Below are 27496 nucleotides of genomic sequence, written 5' to 3' on the forward strand. Positions count from 1 at the left end.
CTTCCTTCAGAGGGAAGGAGAACTCAGAAGCTGATTGACAGCAAGACTTATTTTACAGCATTCACATTAATCAGGAACCTAAAACACTTGTGTGATTCTAAAGGTTGTTGGGCTTCTGTTCAGTGATTCATACTTATACAGGGGATGCATGTACAAACAACCCATTTCAAAGGTATTGGGTGAGTTTTGTCTGTCCCTGAGATCTCAGAGTGAGGACATTTTTACTGAGGAATTTAATGAAAATTAAATCTCTACTGGAGTGATCCATTGCGACTCCCACAGTTTCAACACAGTTTTGTACCTTGGATGGAATACTGAATAGCTTAGTGTGGGTGCAGAAAGCTACCTTAAACTAGGGAATATTTCTACTAATGACTTTAAGCATTTACAAGAACTAGTTACATTTATAAATATAATTGTGAAAATATAGAACCAGCCCAACCTATGAGTACAGGTTGTGTTTTTGTAAATGGGAAACTCTGTGTTTTTTCAAAACTTCCAAGGCAGGTTGGGAAGAACCCTACTGGCTAGCAGATTGAGAGAATCAAAAACCTGTTCCAGGAAAGTCACAACCATGTAAACTCAAATATTCTGCCTCATGGCTGTTCTGAGGAGTCAAGTTTAGAGATGGGTTGATGTCTAGGAAGTGGGAGGAAGATTACAGAATGAGTGTAGATATATTCCATGGGCCTTTGTAATTTGTCCCATGTTGAAGCCCTGCCTCTGTGTGTTGCTGTGTAGCACCCTTGCCTGGAGCTTGGTGGTGCATTACCTTAGGGTTGCCAGCTCTCCTAACTGGAAGGACGGGAAGCTATTTGCAGCAGTTACATCCAGTCTTGGAGAGTTGGAAACCCTAAGTCTCCAGCAGGCCCACCAGCCAGGGTAGGGGGTGGGGAGGGCATTTCAAAGAGGCCCAGAACTCCGGCCACTGCCAAAGTAGCACCAGTGGCAGATGAAGCTCCAGGCCCCTTTGAAACACCGCAGCAGCATTGTGACACCACTCTGCATGTGGTTCTGAGCGAGAGTGGAGGGGGCAGGGTGGACTGTCACAATCCACACCCCTTTGGCCTTTGGCCTTGCTCCTTCCAGGGGGCAGGGGGCTGCCTTCCCTCTCTTCTTGCCCTCAGGCCTGAGTGGCTGTTGGTCCCGCTGGTTTCCAGCCTTTATTTTGTGAAACAAAACTGCACTTGTACCAGTGCAAAAGGACCCTTTTTACTGCCTTCCTCCTTCCTTTCCTACTCCCTGTTGGCAAAGCTCTTGAAGAGCACTTAAATTTGGGTACATTAATATAGCAACATATTCAGCTTGAGGCTGATAAAGAAAATTATCAGCCTGCCTTCTAAACACCACTAGACAGCAGAACAGGCTGACTCTCCCCCTCGTCTTCTGCTTCTACAAAATTATTCTCTGATTCTTTTCAACCAGAGTGCTCCTGGGGTCATCTAGAAGTTTTGTCCCAAAACAGAGTGAAATGGAGATTTGTAGAGGACCTACAATTCACTTGGGCTGGGTCTACACTAGCACCCCCTTTTCGAAAGGGGGATGCTAATGAGGCGCTGCAATGAATATGCAGCACCTCAGTAGCATAATGGCGGCCACGGCACTTCGAAAGTGCCGCTTTTGATCACGCGCGGCTCGTTTATACAGGGTCCTTTTTGAAAGGACCCTGCACACTTCGAAATCCCCTGATTCCTATAACCAAATAGGGATAAGGGGATTTCGAAGTGTGTGGGGTCCATGCGAAAAAAACCCTCATGTAGACGAACCGCGCACGATCAAGAGCGGCATTTTCGAAGGCCGTGGCTTCCATTATGCTACTGAGCTGCATATTCATTGCAGCGCCTCATTAGCATATCCCGAAGTGTCTCCTTAGCATCCCCCTTTCAAAAGGGGGGTGCTAATGTAGACGTAGCCTTTTGAGTACAAGTATTTAAGCAATCACTAAGCCCTCCATGCAGCACTTTTGGGAAGAGTGTTACATGTAAATGTGTTTTATGAAGTGCAGTGTGTTTGAATGGTATTAAAAGACATGGCAGATCAGTTTTAATTTTAGTCCCTTATCAGAAGTACCTAGTAGTGTACTGTGGGTAGGATTTTTAAGTTTTATGTCTCCAGCAAGCTTATCCTTGAAGGAGAAGCATGGAACTCCCATACAATCTAATCTAATTTAAAAATAAGTAGATCACTATGTAGCATTTTGCTATTTTGTTTCCACATATTTTATTCACAGATAAGGTGTCTTAGCAAACCAGTCTTGATAAAGCGGGGAAAAATTAACACATATTGAAAATAGGAAATTACATTACTTTCTCCGTATTTGACCGAAGGAGAAAGTGATGGGGTGTCTTCCCCATACTGCCTAGTAAGGGGTGAATAGATACCTCAGGAGACTGAGTGGAAAGAAGCCAAGAGGAGGTGGTTTGGGAGGAATGGCCCACCCGCCTCATATAAAAAGAGCCATATGTTACATCAGGCTCAGTAGCTGCCTGGAGTTTGAGGAGGAAGGATTGTGCTGGAGGAAGCTGAAACCTGGATCAGTCAGGAACCAGAAGAGAAGAGAAGGAGCTTTGTGCAGGTTGCTGAGACTGATGAGGGGTCTGTGGCTGTGCAGAAAAGTGCAGGGAAAGTGGATGCAAAGGAAGGCAGTAAGTGACAGCAGTTGGAGGGTGCCTGGTTTTCTGACCTGTGGTAGACCACTACTAGGGAAATAGCAGGACAGTTGACTACAGTTGCTACTGAGGAGGTGGCTGGATTAGGAGTTAAACTCCCCTGCTGAGGGGGGATACAGACAGTGACACAGCCAGGGTACAGAGCCAGGAGATGGATGAGGTGGTTCCAAATGCTGTGAGTGGGGCTGCAGGCGAACTGATAACAACTGATGGACAAATTTATTCAGCAAATGGTTGTGAATAAGTTTAAAGTACAGGTTTAACAATAGTTGAATTGATAGGGTATCTGGGGGCAGATTTTTGGGATGGGATGAGGGTGAGTACACACATTACATTGCGTTACTGTGACGTTGGAGCCTGGTGCACTGACAGCATGTCCTTATGCCACAGTACCTTATGTACCCCATTGGGTGACCCACGTACAATAAGTCCACATTGCCCAGAATACAACTTGTGCCCCACAGGTGGCTAGTGAGTACCATATATAAATTCTGGTGGAAGATGGGAGGGAAGAAGGGCACATTAAAGCAGGTGATTTACTGAAGTGCCAATCGAATATAAGAAAGAGTGTAGTGCCCCAGATTTAGGTAAGTGAATGTTTGTGCTAACCCAATGAATATTTGTTAGTGACGGTGCTTTCCCTAAACAGTAAGAATACTGATTTTAGTACGGTAATCCCGCGAAGTACGCGATCCTTGAGTAATGTTTATTTAAAATGCCTCCATTTTTAAAACCTCAGTTGTAGTCTTACTGTACGAGTCTTTATTATACCAAACTTCCATACAGGCTGCAGGCTGGAGTGTGCTGAGCTTGAATATTATCAGAGTCCCAGCTGCCATATTTTAACCAGGAATGTTATTACTAGAAATAGGCTAATAGATGTCATTTGTAGCCAGTACATTGTTTTTCATACGTGTCTTGCAGTTTATTTGCATTGAGAATTTTTTAAAATCTTTAAACTTTTGTTTAGTGGGCTGCCTAACACAACAGTGTTCTTGTAACACGTGAGAGACCTGATTAAGTTATGTGACATGATGTAAATGGTGCTGCATGTAAATATCAGTGAGCTTTGGCCCACAGACAGTCATTTTCCTGTTTATGGACTTTTGTCAGTGATGACTAAAATCACTTTAGCAGCACCTTTCATCAAAGGGCTGACTGCTTGCCAGACAGTCCTTCTTGATGATATCCACTTCCAGATCTTTCTACATGAATGTAAGACAGAAGGCAGCCCCTTATTTTAGTTTTTTCACCATTATGCTTAATTGCCTGTAAAAGAGGAAAACATTTTGGACAAAGATTAGAAACAACTGCTATTAACATGGTATTTCTCAGTAAATCATAAAGCTGTGCAATAGTATTGGTGCAACACATTAGACAGCCCAGTGCCACAGTTATTACAAAAGTAATTGCAAAAGTAAAGACCCTTATCAGAAAGTGTTTAAAATGTTCTCAATATACTCCATGATTTTAAGGCGCAGAAATAAAAAGATAACACATTCTGTCTAGGCTTGGGGAAAATAGAAGAAAAAGGTACAGTGAGTTTAAAACCACAGCTCATCAATAGTTGGATTCTCCCAGAGAATAAAGCATTGCTGATTTAGGTAGTCCTAGTCCTGAGGGAATTCTGCAACTGCATTTGGAGCCCTACTGAAGCTGCAGAATTCCCCCACAGCTGCTGAACACTAAATAGCTTTAGAGCTCAAATTAATCAGCAATGCACTTCATACTCTTATAGCAGTTACACCAGTCAGGCACTTCTGAAGCACCCACCACTGTCCAGTGAAGGGGACATATGTGCAGTTGGAGGTAGGACAGTTTATCCTAAATGAAGATCGAGATGGTAGCAGAGGACAGTCTTACTGGACTAGATCCTCAGCTGCAGTCAAATGGACTGATGTCAATGCATACAGCAGCTGAGAATCTAGCCCAGGAGTTTTGCTTCAGGCCATTCCAGTGGGGCTACGTCGACACAACAAGATAAATCTGAGTTTTAAGAAATTTGATTTTTAACCTCATTCTTACGAATTCGAATTTAAGTGTCCACAAACCTTCTTGAAATTTGACTCACCGTTTTTCTGTGTTGAGTTTCTGTGTCCCCATTACCCTATGCAACTTCAACAGCATGAGCAGTGCATTGTGGGTTCCTATCCCACAGTTCCCCACCCCCAGATGCTTGTGGGTGTTTCGTGTTGGAATCCCAGCATCCAAAGCACTGTCCCAGAATTCAGAGACCCAGTAACAGAATTCAGATCTCCCTAAACCTGCCCAGGTTCCCTGTGCTGCGTGTCCTTTGCAGATGTTGGGGTAGCAGTGGGCAGCTGTGCTATCAGCCCTGTCCACGCCCCCCCCAGTTCCATCAGCCATACATTTGCTGCAGACGTCGGCATAGTGGCCGGCAGCTGTGCTATAAGCTCTGTCCACCTCCGCCCTATTTTGTCAGCTGTGCACCTGGACCTTTATATTTGCAGGCCTGGGTGCTGCAGAATTCAAATTCTAAGTCTAATTCTAATTCAATCAAAAATTCCTGGGCTTCCTGTGACCTTCTTCCTACATGGAGAGCAGCAGAAAAGGAAGCAACCCTACATGGAGGGTCACCATATAGCTTTGTGGGATACATATGGGACACTTCTGGGGGCTAATAAATTTGAATTACAAACAGGGTGCTTCCACACTAGACTTTATTTGAAATTTTAATTAAAAAAGGAGACACTATACCCATCTGATAATATCATTTTGTTATCGATATTAGGGCTCACTAATTTGAGTTAATGGTATTTACTGTGAAGACAGTGATGTTTTAAGATTGAGCTAACTCCTTTAAATTTGATTTTATCTCATAGTGTAGACGCAGCCTAGGATATTACGTCAATGCCAGAAGTGGGGAAACTGAGGGAAGGATTTAAGTGACCTGCCCAAGGACAGTAGGCAGGTCTATGGGAAAGCCTAGCAAAGAAATGGGACACCACTGCTCTACTTGCTGGGCACGGTCCTTTTGTGTGGGTAAAGATTCTAGTCCCATACTGGTGTACATTAACTTTTATAGCTAGTGCACAGGACTGAGAGTTGGGACATGTGGGAGCAGATCCTTCTCTGGTGTAAGTGAAACCAGAAGGCTGATCCTCATCTGGTGAAAATGATCATAGCTCCATGCTCCTCAGGATTCTACTCACAGGTCTGTGACCTTGAGCTATATGCTTAGACCAAAAGTTTCAGAAGTAACCACTAACATCTTGATGCTTAGCTTGAAACAATTTGGGCCTGATTTTTAATATTTTACATCAATGTTGCTGTCAACACAGTCTATTGTCTTCATTGCAAGGTATTTTAATAATTTTCTGAGTACAGGTTGAACCTCTAGTCCAGTGCCCTTGGGACCTGAGCAGTGCCAGACAAGAGAATTTGCCGGACTATGGGAAGTCAATATTGTCTGGCAGCATTACCAACACTTCTACTGTTTACTGGGCTCTTAGAAGACATTTAGGGATAAATTACAGCTAAATAACAACATAGAACACTGAGAGCCAGGACTGTAGCTGTAAACAAACTTTTCAGGACTGTGGAAAACTTGGCCACACCCATGATAAGTGGTCGTTCAGGTGGCTAAAGTCGTGCTGGATTATGGATATTGCTGGATGAGAGAGTTCCTGTCAGGGTAGTTAACCAGTGGAATAAATTGCCTAGGGAAGTTGTGGAATCTCCATCATTGGAGATTTTTAAGAGCAGTCTAGAAAAATACCTGTCAGGCATGCTCTAGAGAGGTTTGCCTTGTCCTGCCATGAGTGCAGAAGACTGGATCTGATGACCTCTTGAGATTCCTTCCAGTTCCATGTTTCTGTGACGTAGAAGTGCTTTCTAACGAGGGCATGGGCAGAGCAATTTTTGAGGATGAGCCTTGGGAGCTGCCACCTTTGGAAAGAAGGCTTGGGTGGATTTGATGTTTAATGTCAAGTTCCTCTTATAAATAAAGCCAAATCCCAGATGTGAAAAAGATTTGATCCACCCGCTGCTCACAGATTTATTTCAGTTAAGTTGGTCCAGAATGGTTTCAGTCTGATTCATCCTCTCAGAAGATATTTTACCAGCTCTTTTGGTATATTCTGAAGGAACTGGTGTAATGGCATTTTCTTTAAACTGACCATTACCCTGGAGAAAATAAATTACGTTTCCTTTCCCATTCTTTTAACCAAAGTTACTTATATACACTGAATTCCCTATAAAATATAGTCCTGTACAGCTGGCCTATAGAAAATACACAGAAACAAATCATGTCTTGGCTGGAAGATGAATGTTGTTTATACAAGTCTATGATGTAAAAGCAAATGGATTAATACTATCTCTGTGAGCAAACAACAAGCTCTGCCTTACAATTTAGCTCTTTTTAGAAGCTTGATTATGACATTTGTTCTGCTGCTGAAAAGGGAGAGAGTAAATAAATGAGTTTATGGGTAATGAGCCTGCCTAATAGAAGGCACTGAGAAAAGTTCTATAAGCTGTTATACTTGTTAATGCTCAGTGGGCTCACGGCCAACACAGTATTGACTATTGCAGTGTACTAATATAAAGTTAGAATCTTCTTGTGTTGTCGGGCAGTTATTGCATTCAATTAGTCAGCCATAGTCCAATAGCCTTGGCAATTAAAAACTACACATTTGTTAAACCTATTTCACAGGACTGTCACTCTCCAAAACCTCTGTCTCTCAAAACGTAAATGATAATCCATGTGTACCAAGTTTCTAAAGTGCTGGGGAGTACTCTCCCTTGGCCCTGTCTCCCTTCATCCATTCCCCCGAAACTCCCCCTGCTCTACCTCTGTTCCACTCCAACCTTGCCTCTTACCATCTTGCCCCACCCCTTGCCCCCAAGCCTCCTGCACATCAGATCAAAGCGGGGAGGAAAAGGTGCTGATAGAGGAGGCTGCTGGTGGGTGCTAAGCAGTGCTCCCCTTTATTTCCCCCACCAACAGTATTGATTCCTATGCTTCCTGCTCAAGTATACTTCCTCCCACCTCAGCAAAATTAACTTTCTGCTTCTCCCTCTCTTTGGGAGATTTGTGTGACTGTCATAATCAAGCATCTAAAAGTATCCTGGGGAAATTTTAAACAGGTTGAACCAAGCACACTGTGGATCTGTTCCCTCATAAGAGCAGAGGGCGGCCTGTAAAAGGGCAGAAAACAAACTTGGTCTATGAGATTCAGTCCTTCACAGTAAAATAAAACAAAGTCTGTAGGCACATGATAAACACCTGTCCTCGTGAAAGACATACATTTCTGGATAGGAGTAAGTAATTAGGAATCAGACCATGGAGGAATTAAAAAAAGAGAAAAAAAAAGGTTTGCATTTCACTGATGGAGTTAGAAATAAAGCGTGACCTCAAGTAATGTCTCATGGTATTTGCATTCACCACTGTGAAGCTATGTAGAATGGTTCTGTTAGGCAATTGTCTAATCCAGGGGTGTCCAAACTTTTTTCATGAGGGGCCACACAGCAATTTTTACATGTTCCACGGGCCGAACACACAGAAATTCACCCCCATTCCCCAGGCTTAGCCCCCCCCAACACCAAACCGCCGCCTCCCTGCCTCCAGGTTTAACTTGCCCCCAGCAGCCCACCCAATTTAACCCACTCCCAGAAGCCCCAAACCACCCCCCAGACTCCACCCACCCCCGGCAGCCACAAGTCACCGTCCAGACTTAACCACCCTGCCTGAGCCCCAAGCGGCCCCCCAGACTTAACCCCCACTGCAGCCCCAAGATGCCCCTAGATTTAAATCCACCCCCACAGCCAGGCACCCTATACCCCACCCCCAGTGACTCGCCGGAGCTCTGCTGTGGGAACCGTGCCAAGCTGCACCACGCCCAGCCCTGAGAGCTGCATGGCCGCCTTTTAAAAATGGTGCCGCTGCTGGCTCTGTGGGTCGGATTAAAAGGCTCTGCAGGCCGGATTTGGGCTCCCGGGCCACATGTTGGACACCCCGATCTAATCACTACAAGTCTCTAGCATCAGTTGGTGTAACATTATTGGGTTCAGTGGCTGTAATTACACAATGGAGTTGCACGTGTTTCTCCAAAGTGCCTGGAAATACTGGAGTAGGAAAGGCATCTCAAGAACCAGAGTAAAATAATCCAGGATCATACAAGCTTTGCTTCAGGAGCAGCTGTAAATATAATCATATTCAAGGCCACAGTTCCACACACAAGGCCTTTAGCACCTCTTGATCATAACAATCCGTAATGAGGCAAGGCCAAGGAGGAAAAGGATTTTTTTCATTGATTTTTCACAGCTCTTCTTTGGTTATTGTTTACAACAATGGTTTTCAACCAGGAGTGCATGTGCCCCTAGGGTACACAGAGCTTTTCTAGAGATTATGTTAACTCAGTGCTTCTCAACCTTTGTATGAATTAAAAAAATTGGATTTATTTTATACTCATCTAATTTTTTTATTTAGCCTTTGTGCACAATCATAACTACAATGGCAAGCTTATCGCCTATAGGCAATTTCTTCCAACCAACCAGTTACAATTAAGCTGTTTAAAAAAATGTGTTGGAATCGTAGAAAAAAATGTGCATATGAAAATTGTAGGTACTGGGGGTACTTATAATTTTTTTTTTATTTTTTACTTTTTATGTTATTTTCTTTTATTTGAGAAAGGGGTACTTTATAAACAAAGGTTGAGAAGCACTGGTTTCCAATTGCAAGAGGGCTGCCTTCATGACATGAGTTGTTAGTGTTGTTCGTTAGAAAACTATTTCAGGGAACGGGTGCAGGGAAGCTGGGGCCTGTCTTAAGGCAGCACCAGCTAGTTCCAAAGCTCTTCTGCCTGATTATAACCAATTATGCCAGGCCTCTTCACGCTCATTCTGGAAGGAGATGGCAAGCTGGGGATTACACCTCGGGTATTTAAGAGTATTATGGTGGAAGGGTTGTGAAGCCACAGTTAAGGTTACACTGCAGTATAATTTTCACATTGATAGAAGGGTTGAATCTTTATTTCCAGGTAATGCTTTAAAGTGGCAGTGGATGAAACATGGGCATGAAAATTCACATCATATTTTTTTATCTTGATTTGATGCACCTGGTATTAATCCAATCGTAATAATGACATGTCAAAATTACCACATTAAAATCTTTTGAATGGAGTGTTTCTCTTCTTCACTGTTTAGCTGAATGGTTGGCTGTCACTATCGTTTGCCATTTAGTCTGTTCCTGTGCAATGGCAATGGCTTTGCAGGCTGAGAGGTCACCATCTGAACAGATTTGATGTACCTATAAAATAGGAGGCATGCCTCTGGGCCACCTTGCTATGCAGTGGTATTTTATCCTGACTATTATAAACTATCCAAAGAACAGAGTGCTCTAGAACATCTTGTGGCATTCTCGTGATGAGTCCCAAAAGCATCAGATAGTTTCTGTGGACAGTGGCCTCCATGGTCTGTAGATGGAGTTTACTGTGAAAATCTGCATTACAAATGAATTCATTTCGCTTTATGCTCAATAGGCAACGCTGGCATTTTCTGTGGAAAACCTCCAGGTTGTCCAGTCTGGACAGCACAGAATCCATGTTTCACAATCATGAAGCCATATGGAGAGGATACAGCCTGACTAGATCCTAAATGTGCTTATCATGCCAGTACGATATTGATTCCATATTTGTTGGGAACGACCTGTGGCAGATATTGCAACGTCAGTTTGAGGGAGAACCTCCATCTGAGAGTTGGAGGAACTGATGAGTGTAGAACCCAGACAGCAAAACATGGAGACTGCACCAGGAGAAAATATAGGAAGTCGGGCAAGAGACCACTCTGGCTTAACTAGGAATTCCTGAATGATCTAAACACAGAAAAAGAGTCCTACAAAAACTGGAAACTGGGTGAAATTACAAAGGATGAATAGAAATAAATAACTCAAGTATGTAGGGGCAAAATTAGAAAGGCAAAGGCACAAAATGAGCTCAAATTAGTGAGATAGAAGGGTAACAAGAAAACTTTCTACAAATATACTGGAAACAAGAGGAAGAGCAAGGTCAGGGTAAGCCAACACCTCAGTGAAGAGGGATAACAATAACAGAAAATGTGGAAATGACAGAGGTGCTTAGTGACTTCTTTGGTGCACTTTTGTCCAAGAAGGTTGGTGGTGACTGGATGCCTAGCAGAGTGAATTTGGGGGAAAAGGAGGTAGGTTCAGAAGTGGAAACAGAAAAAGGAGTTAAAAATTATTTAGAAAAGTTAGATGTTTTCAAGTCCTCAGCGCCGGGTGAAATGTATCTAGAATACTCAAGGAGCTCATAGAGGAGATATCTGAGCCATTGGCTATCATCACTGAAAAGTCATGAGAGATGGGAGAGATTCCAGAAGACCAAAAAAAGAGCAAATATAGTGTCCATCTATAAAAAGAGAAGTAAGAACATCCCAGGAAATTACAGACCGGTCATCTTAACTTCTGTTCCAGAAAAGGTAATAGAGCAAATAATTAAGTAATCGATTTATAAATGTTGGGAAGATAAGGTGATAAGTTACCATCAGCATAGATTTGTAAAGAACAAATCATGTCAAACCAACCTGATAGAATAACAATCATTTTGATAGAATAACAACCTTTTGGATAAGAGGGAAGTAGTAGATGTGGTATACCTGAATTTTAGTAAAGCATTTGGTACAGTCTTGAATGACCTTTTTATAAATAAACAAATTCAGGAAACATCACCCAGACAGGGCTACTAGCAGGTGGGTGCATAGCTGGTTGGATAACCATTCTCAGTCTATGTCTACACTACAGGGTTTTGTCAACAAAACCTGGGGAGCATCCAGATTACGAAGCACGTTTTTCTCAACAGTAAGTCAACAGAACACAGCACTTTTGTCGACAGCCGTGCCCCACTCCCCACAATGAAAAACACCTCTGTGAATGGAGATCTGTTGACAAAAGGTGGGTCTGGATGTTCTCGGGGGGAGACCTTCTGCTGACAGAAAAAGCCTCCAGGGTGCCATTCAGGTGTCCCAGGGGACACCCTGTCTACAGCAATCAGTGCTCTATGGTTTCTGCTGCTGGCCCTCTTAAAGCTGCAGGGAGCCCAGGACACCCTGTGGTAGGAAGCAACGAGAGTGGAAGCAGCAGGGCTACAGGCTTCGGGAACCCCAGGCAGCAAATCTGGCTACTCTTGCCTCCATGTCTCCCATATAGATGACCCTCCACAGCAGGATGGTGTTGATGGCCATCATGACCTGCAGAGGGAGGGGACCAAACACACTTGGCAGGCACTGAGGAAGGTAGTGCATGGGCCCCGGTGGGGAGGTGCCCTGTCCCTCTCCTGCCCTCTTCACCAAGCTCTCTGGGAGCCCCTCTGTGAGGCTGCCCCCTCGCTGCAGCAGGGCTGTGCAAGGGTGGGATGGCATGGTCCCCCTGGGGTATGGCTTCCCCCCAACCCCAACTCCATCCCTCGCACCCCTGACCCCACTTCCTGAAGGTCCCCCTTTGGCAAGACACACACACACGTGTGTGCAGGGACTGCAGTCTGAGAGTGCCTTACCTCCATAAGGAGGGCCCTGATGGTGGACTTCCCCACACCAAACTGGTTTCCCACCGAGCAGTAGCTGTGGCACGCTCCCACAGAGTAACTGAGACCCGCTTCTTCACGGGGATGGTGGGCTGTAGATGGGTGTCCTGTTTCCAGAGGGTTTGGGAGAGTCAGGCAGAGAGCTCAAGGAATGGAGCCTTCCACATGCACAAATTCTGGAGCCACTTTTGGACGTCTCACTCCCCGACGACCAGACAGTCCCACCAGTTGGAACTGGTGCGGTGCCTCCAGATCCACCCATGCACTCAAGCAGGGTGGGCGCAGGCATGACCATCCAGCAGCAACAGTGAGGTCCTCCTCAAAGTTGGTGTTGGGCTTGCCCTGTATGAGGAAGAGGAGGATGGCTGTCAGGAGGTGCAGCATGTTCTGAAACACCTCTGTCTGGGGCTAGCACAAGCCCCAGGGGCTGCTCTGACACCATGGCTCACTTGAAAGAGCTGTGTCTCTCAGAAAGCATTGGAACCCTGCTCTAGCAGCTGTACTGTCCCTCGCAGAGGTGGGCACACCTCAGCATGGGCAGGGCACAGGTATCTGTGGGTCTCTCTAAGGGTGCATCTCGCTGGGGCTCCTGGAAGGAAATGGTGACCTGCAACCCTGTCTGCTGTGGTTCCATGTAGTTGTTTTGCTGAGAGAGCAGCCGGGTAGTCTGGCTGCTCTTTGTCGACAAAGTGGATCAAAAGAGCAATCTGCTCTGTGGTCTGAATGTGATCTGTTGACAGAAGTTTTGTCAGAAGGTATCAACATATAGCTCTAATCAAGACATAGCCTCAGAGAATAGTTATCGATGGCTCACAGTCATGCTGGAAGAGCATAATACCTGAAGTTCCACAAGGATCAATTTGGATACCAGTTCTGTTCAATATCTTCATCAGTGATTTAGATAATGATACAGAAAGTATACCTACAGAGACTGCAGATGATACTAAAATGGGAAGGTTTGGATTTTCGTTGGAGGATAGGGTTATAATTCATAATGATCTGGACGAACTGCATAAATGGCCTGACGTAAATAGGATGAAATTCAATAAAGACAAATGCAAAGGACTCCATTTAGGAAGAAATAATCAATGGCACATATACAAGATGGGAAATGACAATTTATGAAGGAGTACTGCAGAAAGGGATCTAGGGGTTATAGTGGACCACATGCTAAATAGAGGTGTTGTAAGCAAGACAGAAGAAACTATTCTGCTGCTCTACTTTGTGCAAATTAGGCCTCAGTTGGAGTACTGTGCTGGGTTATGGGAACCATGTTCTAAGAAAGATGTGGATAAATGAGAGAAGGTACAAAAAAGAGCAAAAAGAAAAAGTATTAAATGTCTAGAAAACATGACCAATGGGTTAATTCCCTTTCCCCTACTCTTTGTCTGTTTTGCTTGTGAATTGTTCAGAGTAGGGACTATCTGCTACTTATGTGCAGTGGTTAGCAATATGGGACCCGTTCTATGTTGCTCCCTTAGGCACTATAGTAGAAAACATGATTGGGAACAGAATTCAGGTCTCTGATGTCCTGTCTTCACTCTTATATCAGCTCAAGATATAATTAGGGTATCACCCCAGTTTGACTCCTGCTCACACACAAAACATTCTAGCTCTAATGAAGTGCTGCTTAGATGCAAGCTAGCTGGTCTATTCAAGAGATACCGACTGAGGTTTGAGTACTGCTGATGTCCTAGCTAGCAATGTGGTAAAGATGCACCTACTGGCTATGATATGAGCTAGCACATTGTGCTTCTAATATCCAATCACTGTGTAGCTTCCCAGTGTGGATGTGCTCACTCCAACTAAGCCAGCTCAAATGGAGTAACTTGAGCTAACTGTTGTAGTGAAAATGAGCCCTGAAGGGGATTAGGTCTGACTCATAGCCACGTTGCCTTTCAGATCAGTTCCTCCATACGTAGGTGCTTTGCTTCTCTTCTCTTTGATGACTTCACCACATTGTCCTCCCAGAGCCAGGGCTACAGTCCAGGGGCCAGATCCTTAACTGATGTAAACTGTCATCATTCGATTGACTCCATGGATTGCAATGTGTACCAGCTGTGGCTTTTCCCCTGGGATTCCTGATCTCCATTCTGCTACCAACAAATAGCTGTGCAACCAACCCACCGGAATTGTGAAAGTCCTCCTCTAGTGATGGTTCACATCCTAGCAATCACTGTTATAGTTCAAGTGGACTCATCTGAGTCTCAAGGTCCAGGGTTAAACCATGCTAGTAGGTCACAGTGGGGGATGCTAAGGTTGTATGTACTAGAATTTGTTTGGTTTATTTAATTCATGCAGCAAGAAAACATTTCTTTTTAAACCAGAAAGTCACTATAATCTGTGTAATATGGTGTGATGCACCAAAATAGTAATTTAACTTGTTTGTCATAAAATGCAGGTCTGAAGCTAGGCTTCACTGGCATACCAAAAATATTATTACTCCATCTTTATGAAGTTTGCACTCTAATACTAAATTTTAGCAGGCTGAAGGTACTTCCCTGCACTGAATGTAGGACACTTGGTAAAATTACTTGTATTCCGGTGAGTTCAATGTCAATCAAAACTATGCAATACAAACATTCAAATTTACATCAAGTTGACTGTGCCTCTGTTAAAAAGCTGACATCAAGTTGACTGAGTTCCCAGCCAGCGCCCTGAGCTGGAGGGTGTTGAGCTTTTCCCAGAGCGTTGGCTCAGCCAGTGGCTGTAGGGAAGAAAGGAGTCTGCTGGATAGGCTGTTGGTGAGCTCAGTACTTGCCTGACCACACTCACCAGCCACCACACCTTGCAGTGTGCAGCCTGTGACAGATGGAAATGGGATGAGGGCAGTGGGCCCTGACGACCCAGAGCTGGCACAATGGGAGGCTGTGCTGATAAGCCAGCAGGGGGAGTGGCCGGTCCCGAGCATTGCAGTTTTGCCCAGCTGTTAGCCTTGCCCATCTTGCCGTGCTTGCTCTGACATTGTTTGGGATCTTTTTCGCACTCCTCCTGAAGCATGCCTTTGGATCTTCAACAGAGGGCATCTTGCTGCACACAAGATCTGATGGGAAACTGTTTAACCTTGCAAGGCTGAAAGCTAAGTCTAAGGTGCGAGAAGTCCTCATCAGAGACATGCTGTTCGCAGACGATGCTGCTGTAGTGTCTCACACAGAAGACCAGCTTCAAAAACTGCTGGATCGATTCTCCAAAGCGTGCAAGGACTTTGGGCTTACCATCAGCCTAAAGAAGACGAACGTACTCAGTCAGGATGTTCCTGAATCCCCATCAATCAGCATTGACAACTATATGTTAGAGGTCGTCCATGAGTTCGTTTACCTCGGGTCCACCATCACTGACACCCTGTCGTTGGACACTGAGCTAAATAGGAGGATCGGAAAAGCGGCCACAACTCTGTCCAGACTCAGCAAGAGAGTGTGGAATAACAACAAGTTGTACACTCACACCAAAATGCAAGTCTACAGAGCCTGCATCCTCAGCACCCTCCTTTATGGCAGCGAGACTTGGACCCTGTATGCCCACCAGGAAAAGAGGCTGAACGTCTTCCACTTGCGCTGCCTCAGGCGCATCCTTGGAATATCATGGAAGGACAGAGTGACCAACACTGCCGTCCTCGAGCAAGCTGGAATCCCAACCATGCACACCCTCCTCAGGCAGCATCGACTCAGCTGGCTTGGCCACGTCCACAGGATGAACGATGGAAGGATTCCAAAAGATATCCTGTATGGTGAGCTAGCCTCTGGCAAAAGACCTCCTGGACGCCCCCAGTTGCGTTACAAAGATGTCTGCAAGAGAGACCTCAGAGAGGTAGACATCGAGCTGGACAACTGGGAAGATCTAGCAGCCGACCGCAGCAGATGGAGGCAGGGGTTACACAAGGGCCTTCAGAAGGGCGAGTTGAAGATCAGACAGCTAGCAGAGGAGAAGCGAGCGCACAGAAAGCACAATAAGGACTTGCCAGACACCCACTACATCTGCAAGAGATGCAGCAGGGACTGTCACTCTTGTGTGGGTCTTTATAGTCACAATAGACGCTGTAAATGAAGTCCTCAATTGAAACTTTAAAGGGCGCGATCCATAGTCTATGCAGACTGAAGGATGCCTACTACTACCAGCCTTGCCCATCTACTCAGTGTCAGCCACTGGGAACTTTCCATTCATTGCTGGTAGGTGGATGGCTGGTGAGCAGGGATCCAGCCAGGTGCACCACCCGCCAGTACTCACGGGAGACAGAAAATGTGGGACAATTTGCTCATTTATTGTTTGTTGTTAAAAAAGACAGGACGCCTGCAGGCCAGGTGAAAAATGGGACCTGTGCTCACCCTGCACGATATTAGTGGCTACGTCAGCAATGTTATGGCACAATAACTGTCCAAGTGCCCAGCAAGTGTGATTGTGATGCAAGAGTGTTTGAGGTCGCTAGTAACAGTTCACTTCAGAGTGCAAGTTTGACGGCACCGAGGTAGGCGCTGCTCTTCGGTGGCTATTGACTGGAGATGGAAATAACACTCCTGTCTGTCTCTTCTGTGTAGGTACAGCACCTGGCACGGTTATGCAGGTCACGGTACACGAGTGACCCACCCCCCTGCTCTGGAGTCCCAGTGGGGGCCTGCCGGGAGCGCAGCAGACAAAGCCTTGCCCTAGTGCATGAGCTGCTCTGCTCCCCCAAGCGCCCTCCCGCAACGACACTCAGCCGTGCGCATGCGCAGCCTCCCGAGTTGCAGTTCTACCCCCAGCAGGCTTCACGTGAGGTATACACACGCGCGAGTCAACTTCCTTGTTCCTCCCAAGGGCATCCTGCGCATGCGCGATTTTCCCGCAAATTCCGCCCCTTCCCGTGCCCGCCGCTCTCTGGGAAAACTGCGCACGCGCGAGTTCCGTCGATTTTCCACCCCCCCGCCACCCCGCACTCTTGGGCTTCGGACGCTGGCGCGCGCGTGCGCCGAAACCTCAGTCCGCTCCGAGACCAGTCCTGCTCGGCCGCGCCTCGCAGCCCCGCGCACCAATCAGGCGCCGTTTGGAACGACGTGACGTCTTGGCGCCAGCGGGAAGACGTACGTGCGTGCGTGCGGCGGCGGCGGCGGCGGCGCAGCGTCCCCTGCCCCGAATGAAAGGGAAGGTCCCAGCGAGCGAGCGCCTTTGAGTGCCCGGCGGCGAAGGGCCCTGAGTCCTCGGTCCCCGGCGCCCCGCCCATCTGGGTGAGTGAGCGAGCGGCCGCGCACACCTGAGGGAGGCGCCGTTCGGCGACGGCCCAGCCGCCTGTGGGCGGCGGCGGAGCCGTTACCCGGCCCCTCCGCCTGAGAAGAGACCCCAGCCCGCCTGGGGAGCGCCCCGTCAGCTGCGGAGCCGCCGAGGCTCAGCTGGAGGAGCCGGTCTGCCTGGGGACAGCTCCCTGCGTTCGCGGGGGCTCGCCCTTCGGGGGAGGCGCCGGACCCCAGCTTGTCAGGGTACCTCACCAAGGGCCCGGCGAGTCCCCCCGCGCTCGGGGGGATTCGCGCCCTTGTGGTGAGGAGACCCTAGGAATGGGGACTATTTGCCTCCAAGCCTGTCTCTGTCCCTTCTTCCCTGGCGCTAATCGTCCCGCTGGGACCCTCTCCCGCCTGCAATGAGCCGTCGGGATCGATTTCCTCTTCAGCGGCTTCGGATCCCCCCTGCCACGCCCCCAGGTCACTGCAGGCTACGGCAGAGGTAGCTCCAAGGCTTAGCTGCCTTCCTCACCACACTCTGCCGGCCCCGGTTCGCCTCTTCCCTGAGAGGTGGATACTTCACATGGATTGATCCATCCTCCACGCCCCCTTCCTGTGTGAGAGCCCCATACTCTTCTGAAGACAAACCCTCAGTATCTTCTGAAGGCTTGTTTTATCATCCTCTCTTTCAGTCTTTGGGGGTTTCTATAGTTATGAAGTATATGTCAACTCTAGTTTGAATATGCCTTAAGGCCAAGGTCTTCGTACAGTTAATGCTTTTGTGTGTTCAGATACTTTAAAGGTGCTTGTCTGCAGACTACTCATCCTTTGCTAATAGGCCACTTTAAAATAGTCAAGTTGAGTACCCAATATCACCAGGGGTTTGTAAAAAATACTTACTTACATGTTTTTTACTTCAAAGTATTTGGAATCTCTTTTCTACCAAACTTAAATAAAATTGTCCTTTGGCATGTTTTCTTGTGCTTTTTTCAGATGTCTCAAATTCTGTTACAAGCCTTAAAAACAAAAACAAAACCCAAATGGTCCTGAGTTTGCACAGCACCTCTAATCGTGAAGAATGCACAGTTTTAGTAAAACAATTAAACTTCAGAAGGGCTTGCATATAAACCATAGTCCAGTATTCTACATAAGAAATGGCAAGTTTGAACTTGAGTTTTGCTAATAAATAGAGCATGAAGAAAATTCTTGTGCTTGCTTTCTTACTGCTAGTATAAATACGATTCATGTTACTTCCGCCAGTCCTGCATAATATTTCATATACTGGGAAGGAGCCAGCCTTGTTTCATCCCTGTGAGATGTTGCATATTGGAGAGGGAATGTATACAAGGGAATCTTTCTTATTAGACCAACTTCCTTTGGTGAGGGACACAAAATGTCAAGCTACACAAAGCTATTTCTTAGATATGGGAAAGGTACGTTCTTGTCACAGCTAAATGCAACATTGAGTTAGTAGTTAAGTGGGTCTTACCTATGACAGCTCATTATCTAATAAATAAAATTGTTAGTCTTTAAGGTGCGACAGGACTGCTTTTATTGTGGCTTTTTTTTTTTTAGGGTAGTTTAAGTCATTAGCATGCATCCTAAGGGACTAATCAAGGTGAAGTGCCCCGTTAACATCCTTGTGAACATAGGACAAAGGGTGGTGGTAGGGAGTAAATGAGTTACAAATTATTGTAGCAAGCAGTAAGTCAAATGTTAAGACCCTGTTTTTATCATTTGGCAAAGCTATAAATTCAGGCTCCCAAAATCATTTTTTGAAAGGTTTCATCTCCAGGATGAGGCTTATGTCAATTTGTCGTGTGTTTAGGATTAGTCCTATAGACCAGTGTTTCTTAAACTTTTTGAGATCATGGAATACCAAACAATATTTTTAAAGCAGAACATATATGAAAATTTTCTTCAAAAAATTGCTGTCAAACAAACAAAACCAACAGCAACATATACAGCAAAAACAAAATGAATTAATGTAATCAGATGATATAACAATGCAGGAATAACATTGTATGTGGTTTTAATAACAAAGTATATGCCATCAGTGTATGTTATCAAAGTGTCACACATGCTGTGCACCAGTGTTACGTGGGCCACAGTTTACGAAACACTGCTGTAGATGATGTCAGTAAAACTAGAGTGCAGGATTTACCACAGCTTGTGAAAAACTCTTACAAAAATAAAGAGATCAGGAAGGAAAAGATGACCTTGGTTATTGTTTTAATATTCATCAGTTAAACTGCACAGGTGAACAGATTTTGGAGAGAATTTAAAAAAAAAAAACGGCTGAGAATATCTTTTGACAGGTTTCATGTTATAAGAGATTTAATTGTGGAATTAGGTACCCTTTTAGATAGGATCTTGGAAGATGTTGGCATTATTTGGATGGTATTGGATGACTTGGAAGTATTGTATTGTAAATGCAGCTCAGTAAGATAAAAATATACCTATCTCTGTCATGTAAATAGGTTAATACTTACAGAGAAAGCGGTGTTAGTCTGTCTTCACACACCAAAAAAAAAAGGGGGGGGAATCATGAAGCACTTTTAAGATGAACAAAGTAATTCATTAGGGTTTATTATGTGATCCACCAACCCAGTTGCTACTGCTGATGTAGATAGTTGTATCCATGGTCAGTGTTTCAATTCTATGCCGTTTATAGGGTTTATAGCATAACTGTAAATCTTGCTTCTCACTGAAGCTTGGCAAGTAAGGTTTCAGTTGAAGGATATATGTACTTGTCACGTTTATTGGAAAAAAATTCAGTTTATAGTTTATTTTTAAAAGTGGCTTGGAAGAATGTTTTGTGATTTTTGAATTTCAACTGGCTGTCTGGGTGGAAAAAATAGTGGTGTTTATTCAGTAATCTTGATTAGACAGTTTTAAAATATTTTCAATAAGAAATTAAATTGAAAGATTTTAAATGTTTGCATTCAGGATTATGGATATATAATGTGGCAGGGAAACTAACGGTGTTCAGAAAATGTAAAAGAGAGAGAGAAAATTAAAGGTTTCCATTTTCTAAATACTGTCAGATACATGTTTTTAAGTATTCTATTGAAAATCTAAATCTAGCAATTTTTTGAAATAATTTGCTCAAGCTTAGGCTATATTAATATACATTCATAGAAGCCATGGTGTTTTGTGATGTGAATTTATGCAAAAAGTGCCACTGTGAAAAGGATGCCATGTGCGCTTGAAGATATCTAGGATTTCCAGTATATACCAGATTGGTGTGTGCTGTGACAACATGTAAATACATTATGCATGAACAAATATAAAGTCAATAATATGAATAAAACACTTTTGTCACTAATACATTTTTTTCTGCAAGTCCTAAAAATCTGTAAATAATGTACAAATACCTAGGTATGCAGAAAACACAAAGAGTGCAAAAAGTAGAGCATTTTTAGGTTTCCTTTAAAATGCTTTGTGAATAATAAAAATCTGTGGGTGGTAGTAATGCATGTTTTCTTTCTGGCATAATCTTTATTTTTTGCTGTATTTTCATTTTTAAAAATAATTAAAAATATTTGAATAATCATGGTAAACACATTTTCAGCTGGTTAGTTTCATTTTTTCATTGCTGTGCCAACAGAGGCCTACTCAAGTGCACATTACCCTAATTTTCTAAAAATTAGAAATAAAAAATAGAAAATTACTTCAAGGAGTGAGGTCATATAAATATTAGTACGTATCCTATTAAGGATGCACTGTATAACATAAAGTTGAAGGTCAGGTGACTTCAATTATCTGTGGAAGAACATATTTATTTAATATTTTGTTACTTGGAAATTACTAATAAAGTGGTTATTTTTACTTCCATAGTTGTTACAAATAATTCAAATTTTCCAAAATCTTAGTTTACCATTGAGATTAAAGGAAGAGCTTATTTATGTAGCAGATAAGATTGAATGACACATTTAAAACTAAATTCTCCATATGCTTGTGTGTAGGAACCCTGTTTAACCCTGTTTAACCCTGTTTAAGACAATGAGACTTGTGCACTCTCATCCCCAAGGACAGAATTTGACCTTAAATTTCTTTAGTTATTCTTACAAGGACTGTCATTGCTGCTGCTAGATTGATTAGCTCATGAATAAGAAAATAAAGTAAGAAAAGTTAAATGCAATGTAAAATAAAATGAAACTAAAGCTTAACCCAGAGTGAATGCACTTAGCCTCATGTACATTTGTGTGTGCATGTTTGCTATAATTCATGAAATCTGATGAAGTGGGTCTTACCCTTGAAAACTCATTACCTAATAAATATAATTTAGTCTTTAAGATGCTACAGGACTGCTTGTTTTTTGTTTGCTATTATGTTAATTATAGCCACACAGAATTTATTTTTGTATTTTAAAATTTTGTTGCAGTGTCTCTGACCCATTATTGCAAGATTATTTGCAACCTTTGAAAATAACTCAAGAACAAGAAATCTTTTTATATGATTTTCCATTAGTCTTCTGAAGCCCCTTTTCCTGTTTCCAAAATCTCATTTAGAAGTCTTTCTGTCCTTCCTTCGCAGGCTAGACCTTCTTGCTGTTTAATAAATGGAGGCAGAGTTACAGTACCTTATTTTGGTAGAAATTTAGAAAATTGTAGTAAGTAATTTTTTGTGTCATGAACATCTAACGGCTCTCTGCAACTGCAGAAGAGTGTGACTAATTTATTCACATTGGCACTTTTGTGTGTGTGTGAATCATCTTGCTCTAGATTCTAGAATATGTGCATTCTTTTTACAAGAATGTATCACCGATCTAATGAAATGCTTTATAGTAAAAAATGGAAGTAAATGACAATTACTGAACATAAGACATGTATTTATCATTTGAGGTACAAATCTTGTATCAAGCATGGCAAGAAAAATGTTCTTAAACTATGAAAATTTGTGAATAACACCACAGTACTCAAGAATTAAAAGGATCTTTAACTGTGTTATTTAGAGGTATATAAATTCAGCTCTGTTCCTCAACTTTGTTATAAAAATAGGGAGTGATACTAGTGGCTGTGAAAGTTAAGATTTTACCAGTTGTACCACTGCAACTCAAGTCAGACTTATAAAGCTTCTGCTACTGTACCAAGGACATTAGCAACAGTGGTCTTCTCAATTTAGATGTGAGTCTAAAAGCCATATTCATTGTACCGTATGTTTGACCAGAATGTTACTGAGACCCAGGTGTTCAGAGAAGAAAGGCAGTAAACAAACATGTTATTTAGGTTCTTTAAATTAGACCATGTTAATTATATAAATTATAGCATGTTTATTTTTTTCCTTTACAGATGTAAAGGGAAGTGGATACAAACCTCAACTTTAAAATAGGTCCGAAAAGTGTGTATCTTTGCATCCTGGGTATTTTAGGGTCCAAATTTGCAATGAGATCCACATAGGCAGATTTCTTGAGGAAGCCTTGTTGAAGTGGAGCCACCTATGTAAATATCACTGTTGAATTAGGGTCTTGGTGTTATGTTTTACAAGCAGCTTAGTCAAAACTATGCTTCTTGTGTGATTTATATGAACGTTCATTTTAAATTACTTTTTGTAGGATAAGAACAGCTGCTGTCATGCACTTATTAAGAATTAGGTTATGGTTGTGAAAAACAACCATGTGTCTTAAAAGGATTTCTATTGCAGCATATTAGTCACAAATATTAAGCTCTAAAACTTTGTTCCTGACTTTAACTAGCCACAGTGTATCTATGTAATACCTAAAATGGTAACATTTTATCTTCTCATCTCATAAGAGCTGTTACTCATCTTCAGCTTTACAAATATGAGTGTTTAAATCCAATATTTGTTAGCTTTTATGGACCATAACCCAGTTTTTTATTGCTGCTACTCAGGGAGTTTGGTAGAATGTTTGTTTTTTATTGTATGCTGAGGTAAAGCTCTCCCCATGCAATGTGCTTCTGGAATAAATAAAAAGAAGAAAATGGAATGAGACAGTATTGCATCAGGACTTCCCTAAGAACCCTAATGATTGCTGTACTGGTTATGTTTTCTTTCATTTCTCCTTTTGCCTCTCCTTTATAAGCCTTTACATTTGAATACATTTTCTAACTTCTGTTACTTTGGGAACCATTGTATGGCTTTTTGCCACATTCTTATAAAGATTTGGGAGGAAATACAGCTTTTGCAATATAAATGTTTACTCATATTGCACTCTAGCTGTGCATATGAGACAAATTAATTTCCTCTCTGAGACAGTGAAATTTGAGCTATTTTAAGAGAAACACAAAGTAACCTTAGCAAATATGTAAATTGATTAAGTTGAAGTTAACATCACTATTGAACATTTTTATTTTTTGTAGCATTTGTGAGGATTGAAGTGTCATTCTAAAGCCATTTTAAAAATCATGACAAGCTCAGTTGGACAGAAAAAAGGTTCAAGACAACGGAAGTGTGGTTTTTGTAGGTCTAATAAAGATAATGAATGTGGACAGTTATTGATGTCTGAAAACCAGAAGGTGGCAGCACATCACAAATGTATGGTAAGTAACAGAAAAAGGAAGTAAATGAATTGAGCTGTTAACTAGAGTACATAGATAAACTAAATTCTGAATAGTGTCAACCATCTTCTGACAGGGACATATAAATTACTAATGCCATTGTTTGTTTATATTTTGAATTTTTTTTCTTTTTTACAAATATTCCATATTACTGGAAACACTTAAAAATTAAGTTTTATTTTTACACAACTTGCAGCTATTTTCATCTGCCTTGGTGTCTTCACACACTGATAATGAAAGTCTTGGTGGATTTTCTATCGAAGATGTTCAAAAAGAAATAAAAAGAGGCACTAAACTGGTAAGTCTGTAATTTTGCCTCTTGGAAGTGGAAAAGTAGCATTTTCTTAACTTTTGCAAAGTAATGAAATAATTCAATATACCACTGAAGGCATCTATTGCATTTTTTAAAAAAAGTTGTCTCTTTGCTTGTGTATTCTAGTATAATGGGTAACTAACCCATGGGAGGAGTCATTAATATAAAACTGGTCATGATTAAAAAAAGGATAAATCTTAGCATAGAGTGGTAGCCAGAGGAATAGTCCCCAGCAGGTGTGATCACCTCTTAAAGTCAATAGGAATTTTGCAGTTGATTTCAATAGGAAGAGGACTGAGTTCTAAATGTCAAATAATTGACTGGGGGAAGCTTCTTAAGGCAATTAATTTTTATTTTTATCATAGTACATGATCTCATTCAAATATATCAGTAGGGTATTTTGGAGACTGTGGATTATTTTTGGAATTACTCAAGATGTAAATTTCATTTTTACTTTCACTGTCCTTCTGTTATCAGCAAATAAAGATGACAGTGAATGTGAAATAATTTCCCCAGTTAAGTTTAAAAACTCATCATAATAAGCTGCTTCTTTTTAATGGGCCGCATACAAGGAGAAAAAAGCATTTCTTAAATTTACTTTTTCTAATTCATTACTACTTACTTAATATTTTCTGACAGATATCACAATGAAAACTCATTCCAGGGAACTAAGCAAGTGTAACACGGCTCCTTTACCAACGTTTGGTTTTGCTGCCAAACACTGGCCTTTATTGCCAAGATACTTATTGCTTCCATTTTAAAATGATTCAGTAGAGATTGCATATCAGGATGTATTTTTTTTCATAAACTGCACATACTGCAAACTAGTGAAATTATAATTTCACCGAACTTCCATGGGACTATGTGATGTGAACTGCTATTTGTTTGCAAGACACTACTCAATTTCTAAGGCTGATTCCAATTTGATAGAAAGGCTAGGCATTATCATGATTCTTTCATATCTGGGAGATGATTGGTTTTGCAAATATTCTTAAGTTGTGGTACAGTATAACCAAAACAGTGCTTAGCCACTTACGTTTTTTTATTGTGCATAGGGTGTGTAAAAAAGAAGTTCTACCAGGGTTGCCTTATTTGGAGGCTGAAATTATATGATGATGTGCTTCATTATACTTGCAGGCTCATCACTAAACAGTGCGGGCCTTTGCTCAGTCTTTCTCAGGGTGGAGTTTCATTTGCTATGATCATACAATGTGTTCAGTGAATTATAGTAGTTGGAGACAATAGGTGTGATTGGAGATTTGATATTTGTAAAGAACGTGGAATCATATGACTATAAGAGCCAACAAGAAACTTTTTGATAATTGCATATTAAAATAGTTTTAGAAGATTTATATGTTTGGGATTCATGAGAATATAGACTCTTTTATTTGTTCTGTCAATAATATGTTGGAAGAGGATGGATTTTTAAAGCGTGCTGTCTAGAGAAACGAGACACTTGAACAAGGTCCAGGTTTTATATAAGAAGGTTAAATAGTTTGGTCCATACGTTTGGATGTACACTCTCTTCAGACATTTTGCACTTACAGTTGCTTTCTGGTCTTTACTGTTCCTTTATAGGAGAAGCTCTAATACACTCAGTGTCGTGCTCCAAATCTTATAGTCACATTGGTAATTTTTACTAAATTGTTTGCTAGCAGACAGTTAAAATAGTTGTCCACTTTTAGTAAATGTTGTTACATGCACTGAGGACTTTGATAGTTTTGCATATTAAATCAATGATGAAAGAAGTACAGAATATTTCTGATGATCATTAAGGGGTTATGCCATAATGAGAGGCCAGTAATATCAGTTTAATTCCCAGTAGTGCTCTGATTTGAGGTTATTTCTTCTTATATTAGCTCTGTGTGAAGAGACACCCTTAAAATGATTTCTTTCTGTGCTTAGAACTTTTAATGTGCCTGATACTCCTAAAGAATTAAACCTGTTGTTGCAAGCCACTCAGATAATAGGGATTACTCAAAAAATTAAAAATAATTTTCAAAAGAAAATATTAGATAAATAAGCAAATAGAAAGATTCTTCCAGTCTGTCATTTCACCAGAGAGATTTCAACAGCTTATAAAAGAGTAAATTGTGCCAGTCTAACCTATTAACATATATGAAAGAATTAAAACAGTGGATAAAAGGGAACTGATCAATTTTATTTCCATTTTCAAAGTAAAGTTAGTAAATTTGTTCACAAGAAGTTACTTTGGAAATTGGAAGTGCAAAATGTTGAGTAAATATGCCTATGATGGATTTAAAAACTGAGCAAGAGCAATGGAGCAATATGAATAGAGCAGTTCTGAGGTTGTAAGGAAGTAAATAACAGGATGATCCAAGGTTCGGTTTGTTTTGTTTTGCTCAGTTAGCTTTCTTAATATTAGGAAAGATGGAGTAAATAGTGGAGTTACAGAAGTTGCTGGGGACATCTTTACTTGTTAAGACTAAGAAGAAGAACTGTAGGAGGACCCCATGAGCAAGGCAGTGAGTGATCCTGATGGATGGGCAATTTTACTGCTGATAGACACATATAGCTCAGTCATCATACCTCAGAATCAAAAATCCTGTAACAGTATGAGCAGTGTGAGGAAGCTAGAAAAAAATGAATATTAATGTCATTATGTACATTGATTGCAAATACTGAATTAAAAGGGAAGACATATAATCTCAAACATGAAGAGCTGTGAAAATGTTTAGAAGTATAAGAGAAATAAGAAAACATTACTCAAGGGAGAATAAAGCAGTAGCCCTCTGTGTAGCCTTTTCTAAAGCATAACAACAAAAAGTGGTGGTATTAATACAAAAGAGAAATTCCTTTTGTTCATCCTCATGTCATGGAATATGGCTGAGGCAAATTATTTGAAAAAGGATTAGGTCAATGTAGGGAAAAAAAGAAAGGCAGCTGCAGTTAGCTAAGGTAAAGTTTCCAGTATTCAGTCCTTATGCTTCAGGGAATAAACTGATCTGCCAGCTGAGGTCTGCAAGAAAGTACCTTTTCTTTCCTCCTTTCATGGTATAATCCACTGTTGATCAGTGTGTGGTATAGCCCACTCTTGGAAGCATAGCATCGAAGTGAAAAATTGTTTGTTCCAGTATGGCACTTCTCACTTAGCTAAGAAGTAAGATTATTTTTTCTGCTACATTAATAATTAAGATAATAAAATTATTAGAATACTGTTATGCTTTATAAATGAGTAGCTGTGATATATCGCTCTACTTTTAAAATTAATTAAAAATTACACTTGAGGGAT

The 27496-nt window shown here is 42.0% G+C and overlaps 1 protein-coding gene across 3 annotated transcripts in view; it reads left to right on the plus strand.

Moving 5' to 3' along the window:
* The first annotated feature begins 17267 nt into the window (after positions 1 to 17267).
* PHF6 (PHD finger protein 6) overlaps positions 17268 to 27496 on the plus strand; it is a 39259-nt gene continuing 29030 nt past the window's right edge. The window contains exons 1-4 of one of the 3 annotated variants that reach the window (XM_075007954.1): positions 17268 to 17421; positions 22704 to 22752; positions 23733 to 23912; positions 24127 to 24228. In XM_075007954.1, coding sequence (XP_074864055.1) covers positions 23778 to 23912; positions 24127 to 24228 — 237 coding nt within the window. In that variant the 5' untranslated portion in view covers positions 17268 to 17421; positions 22704 to 22752; positions 23733 to 23777. The remainder of the gene's footprint in view (positions 17422 to 22703; positions 22753 to 23732; positions 23913 to 24126; positions 24229 to 27496) is intronic. The other 2 variants (XM_075007952.1, XM_075007951.1) reach the window with 2 other exon arrangements.

The sequence above is a fragment of the Carettochelys insculpta genome, chromosome 13, assembly GCF_033958435.1.
Source record: "Carettochelys insculpta isolate YL-2023 chromosome 13, ASM3395843v1, whole genome shotgun sequence".
NCBI lineage: Eukaryota > Metazoa > Chordata > Testudines > Carettochelyidae > Carettochelys > Carettochelys insculpta.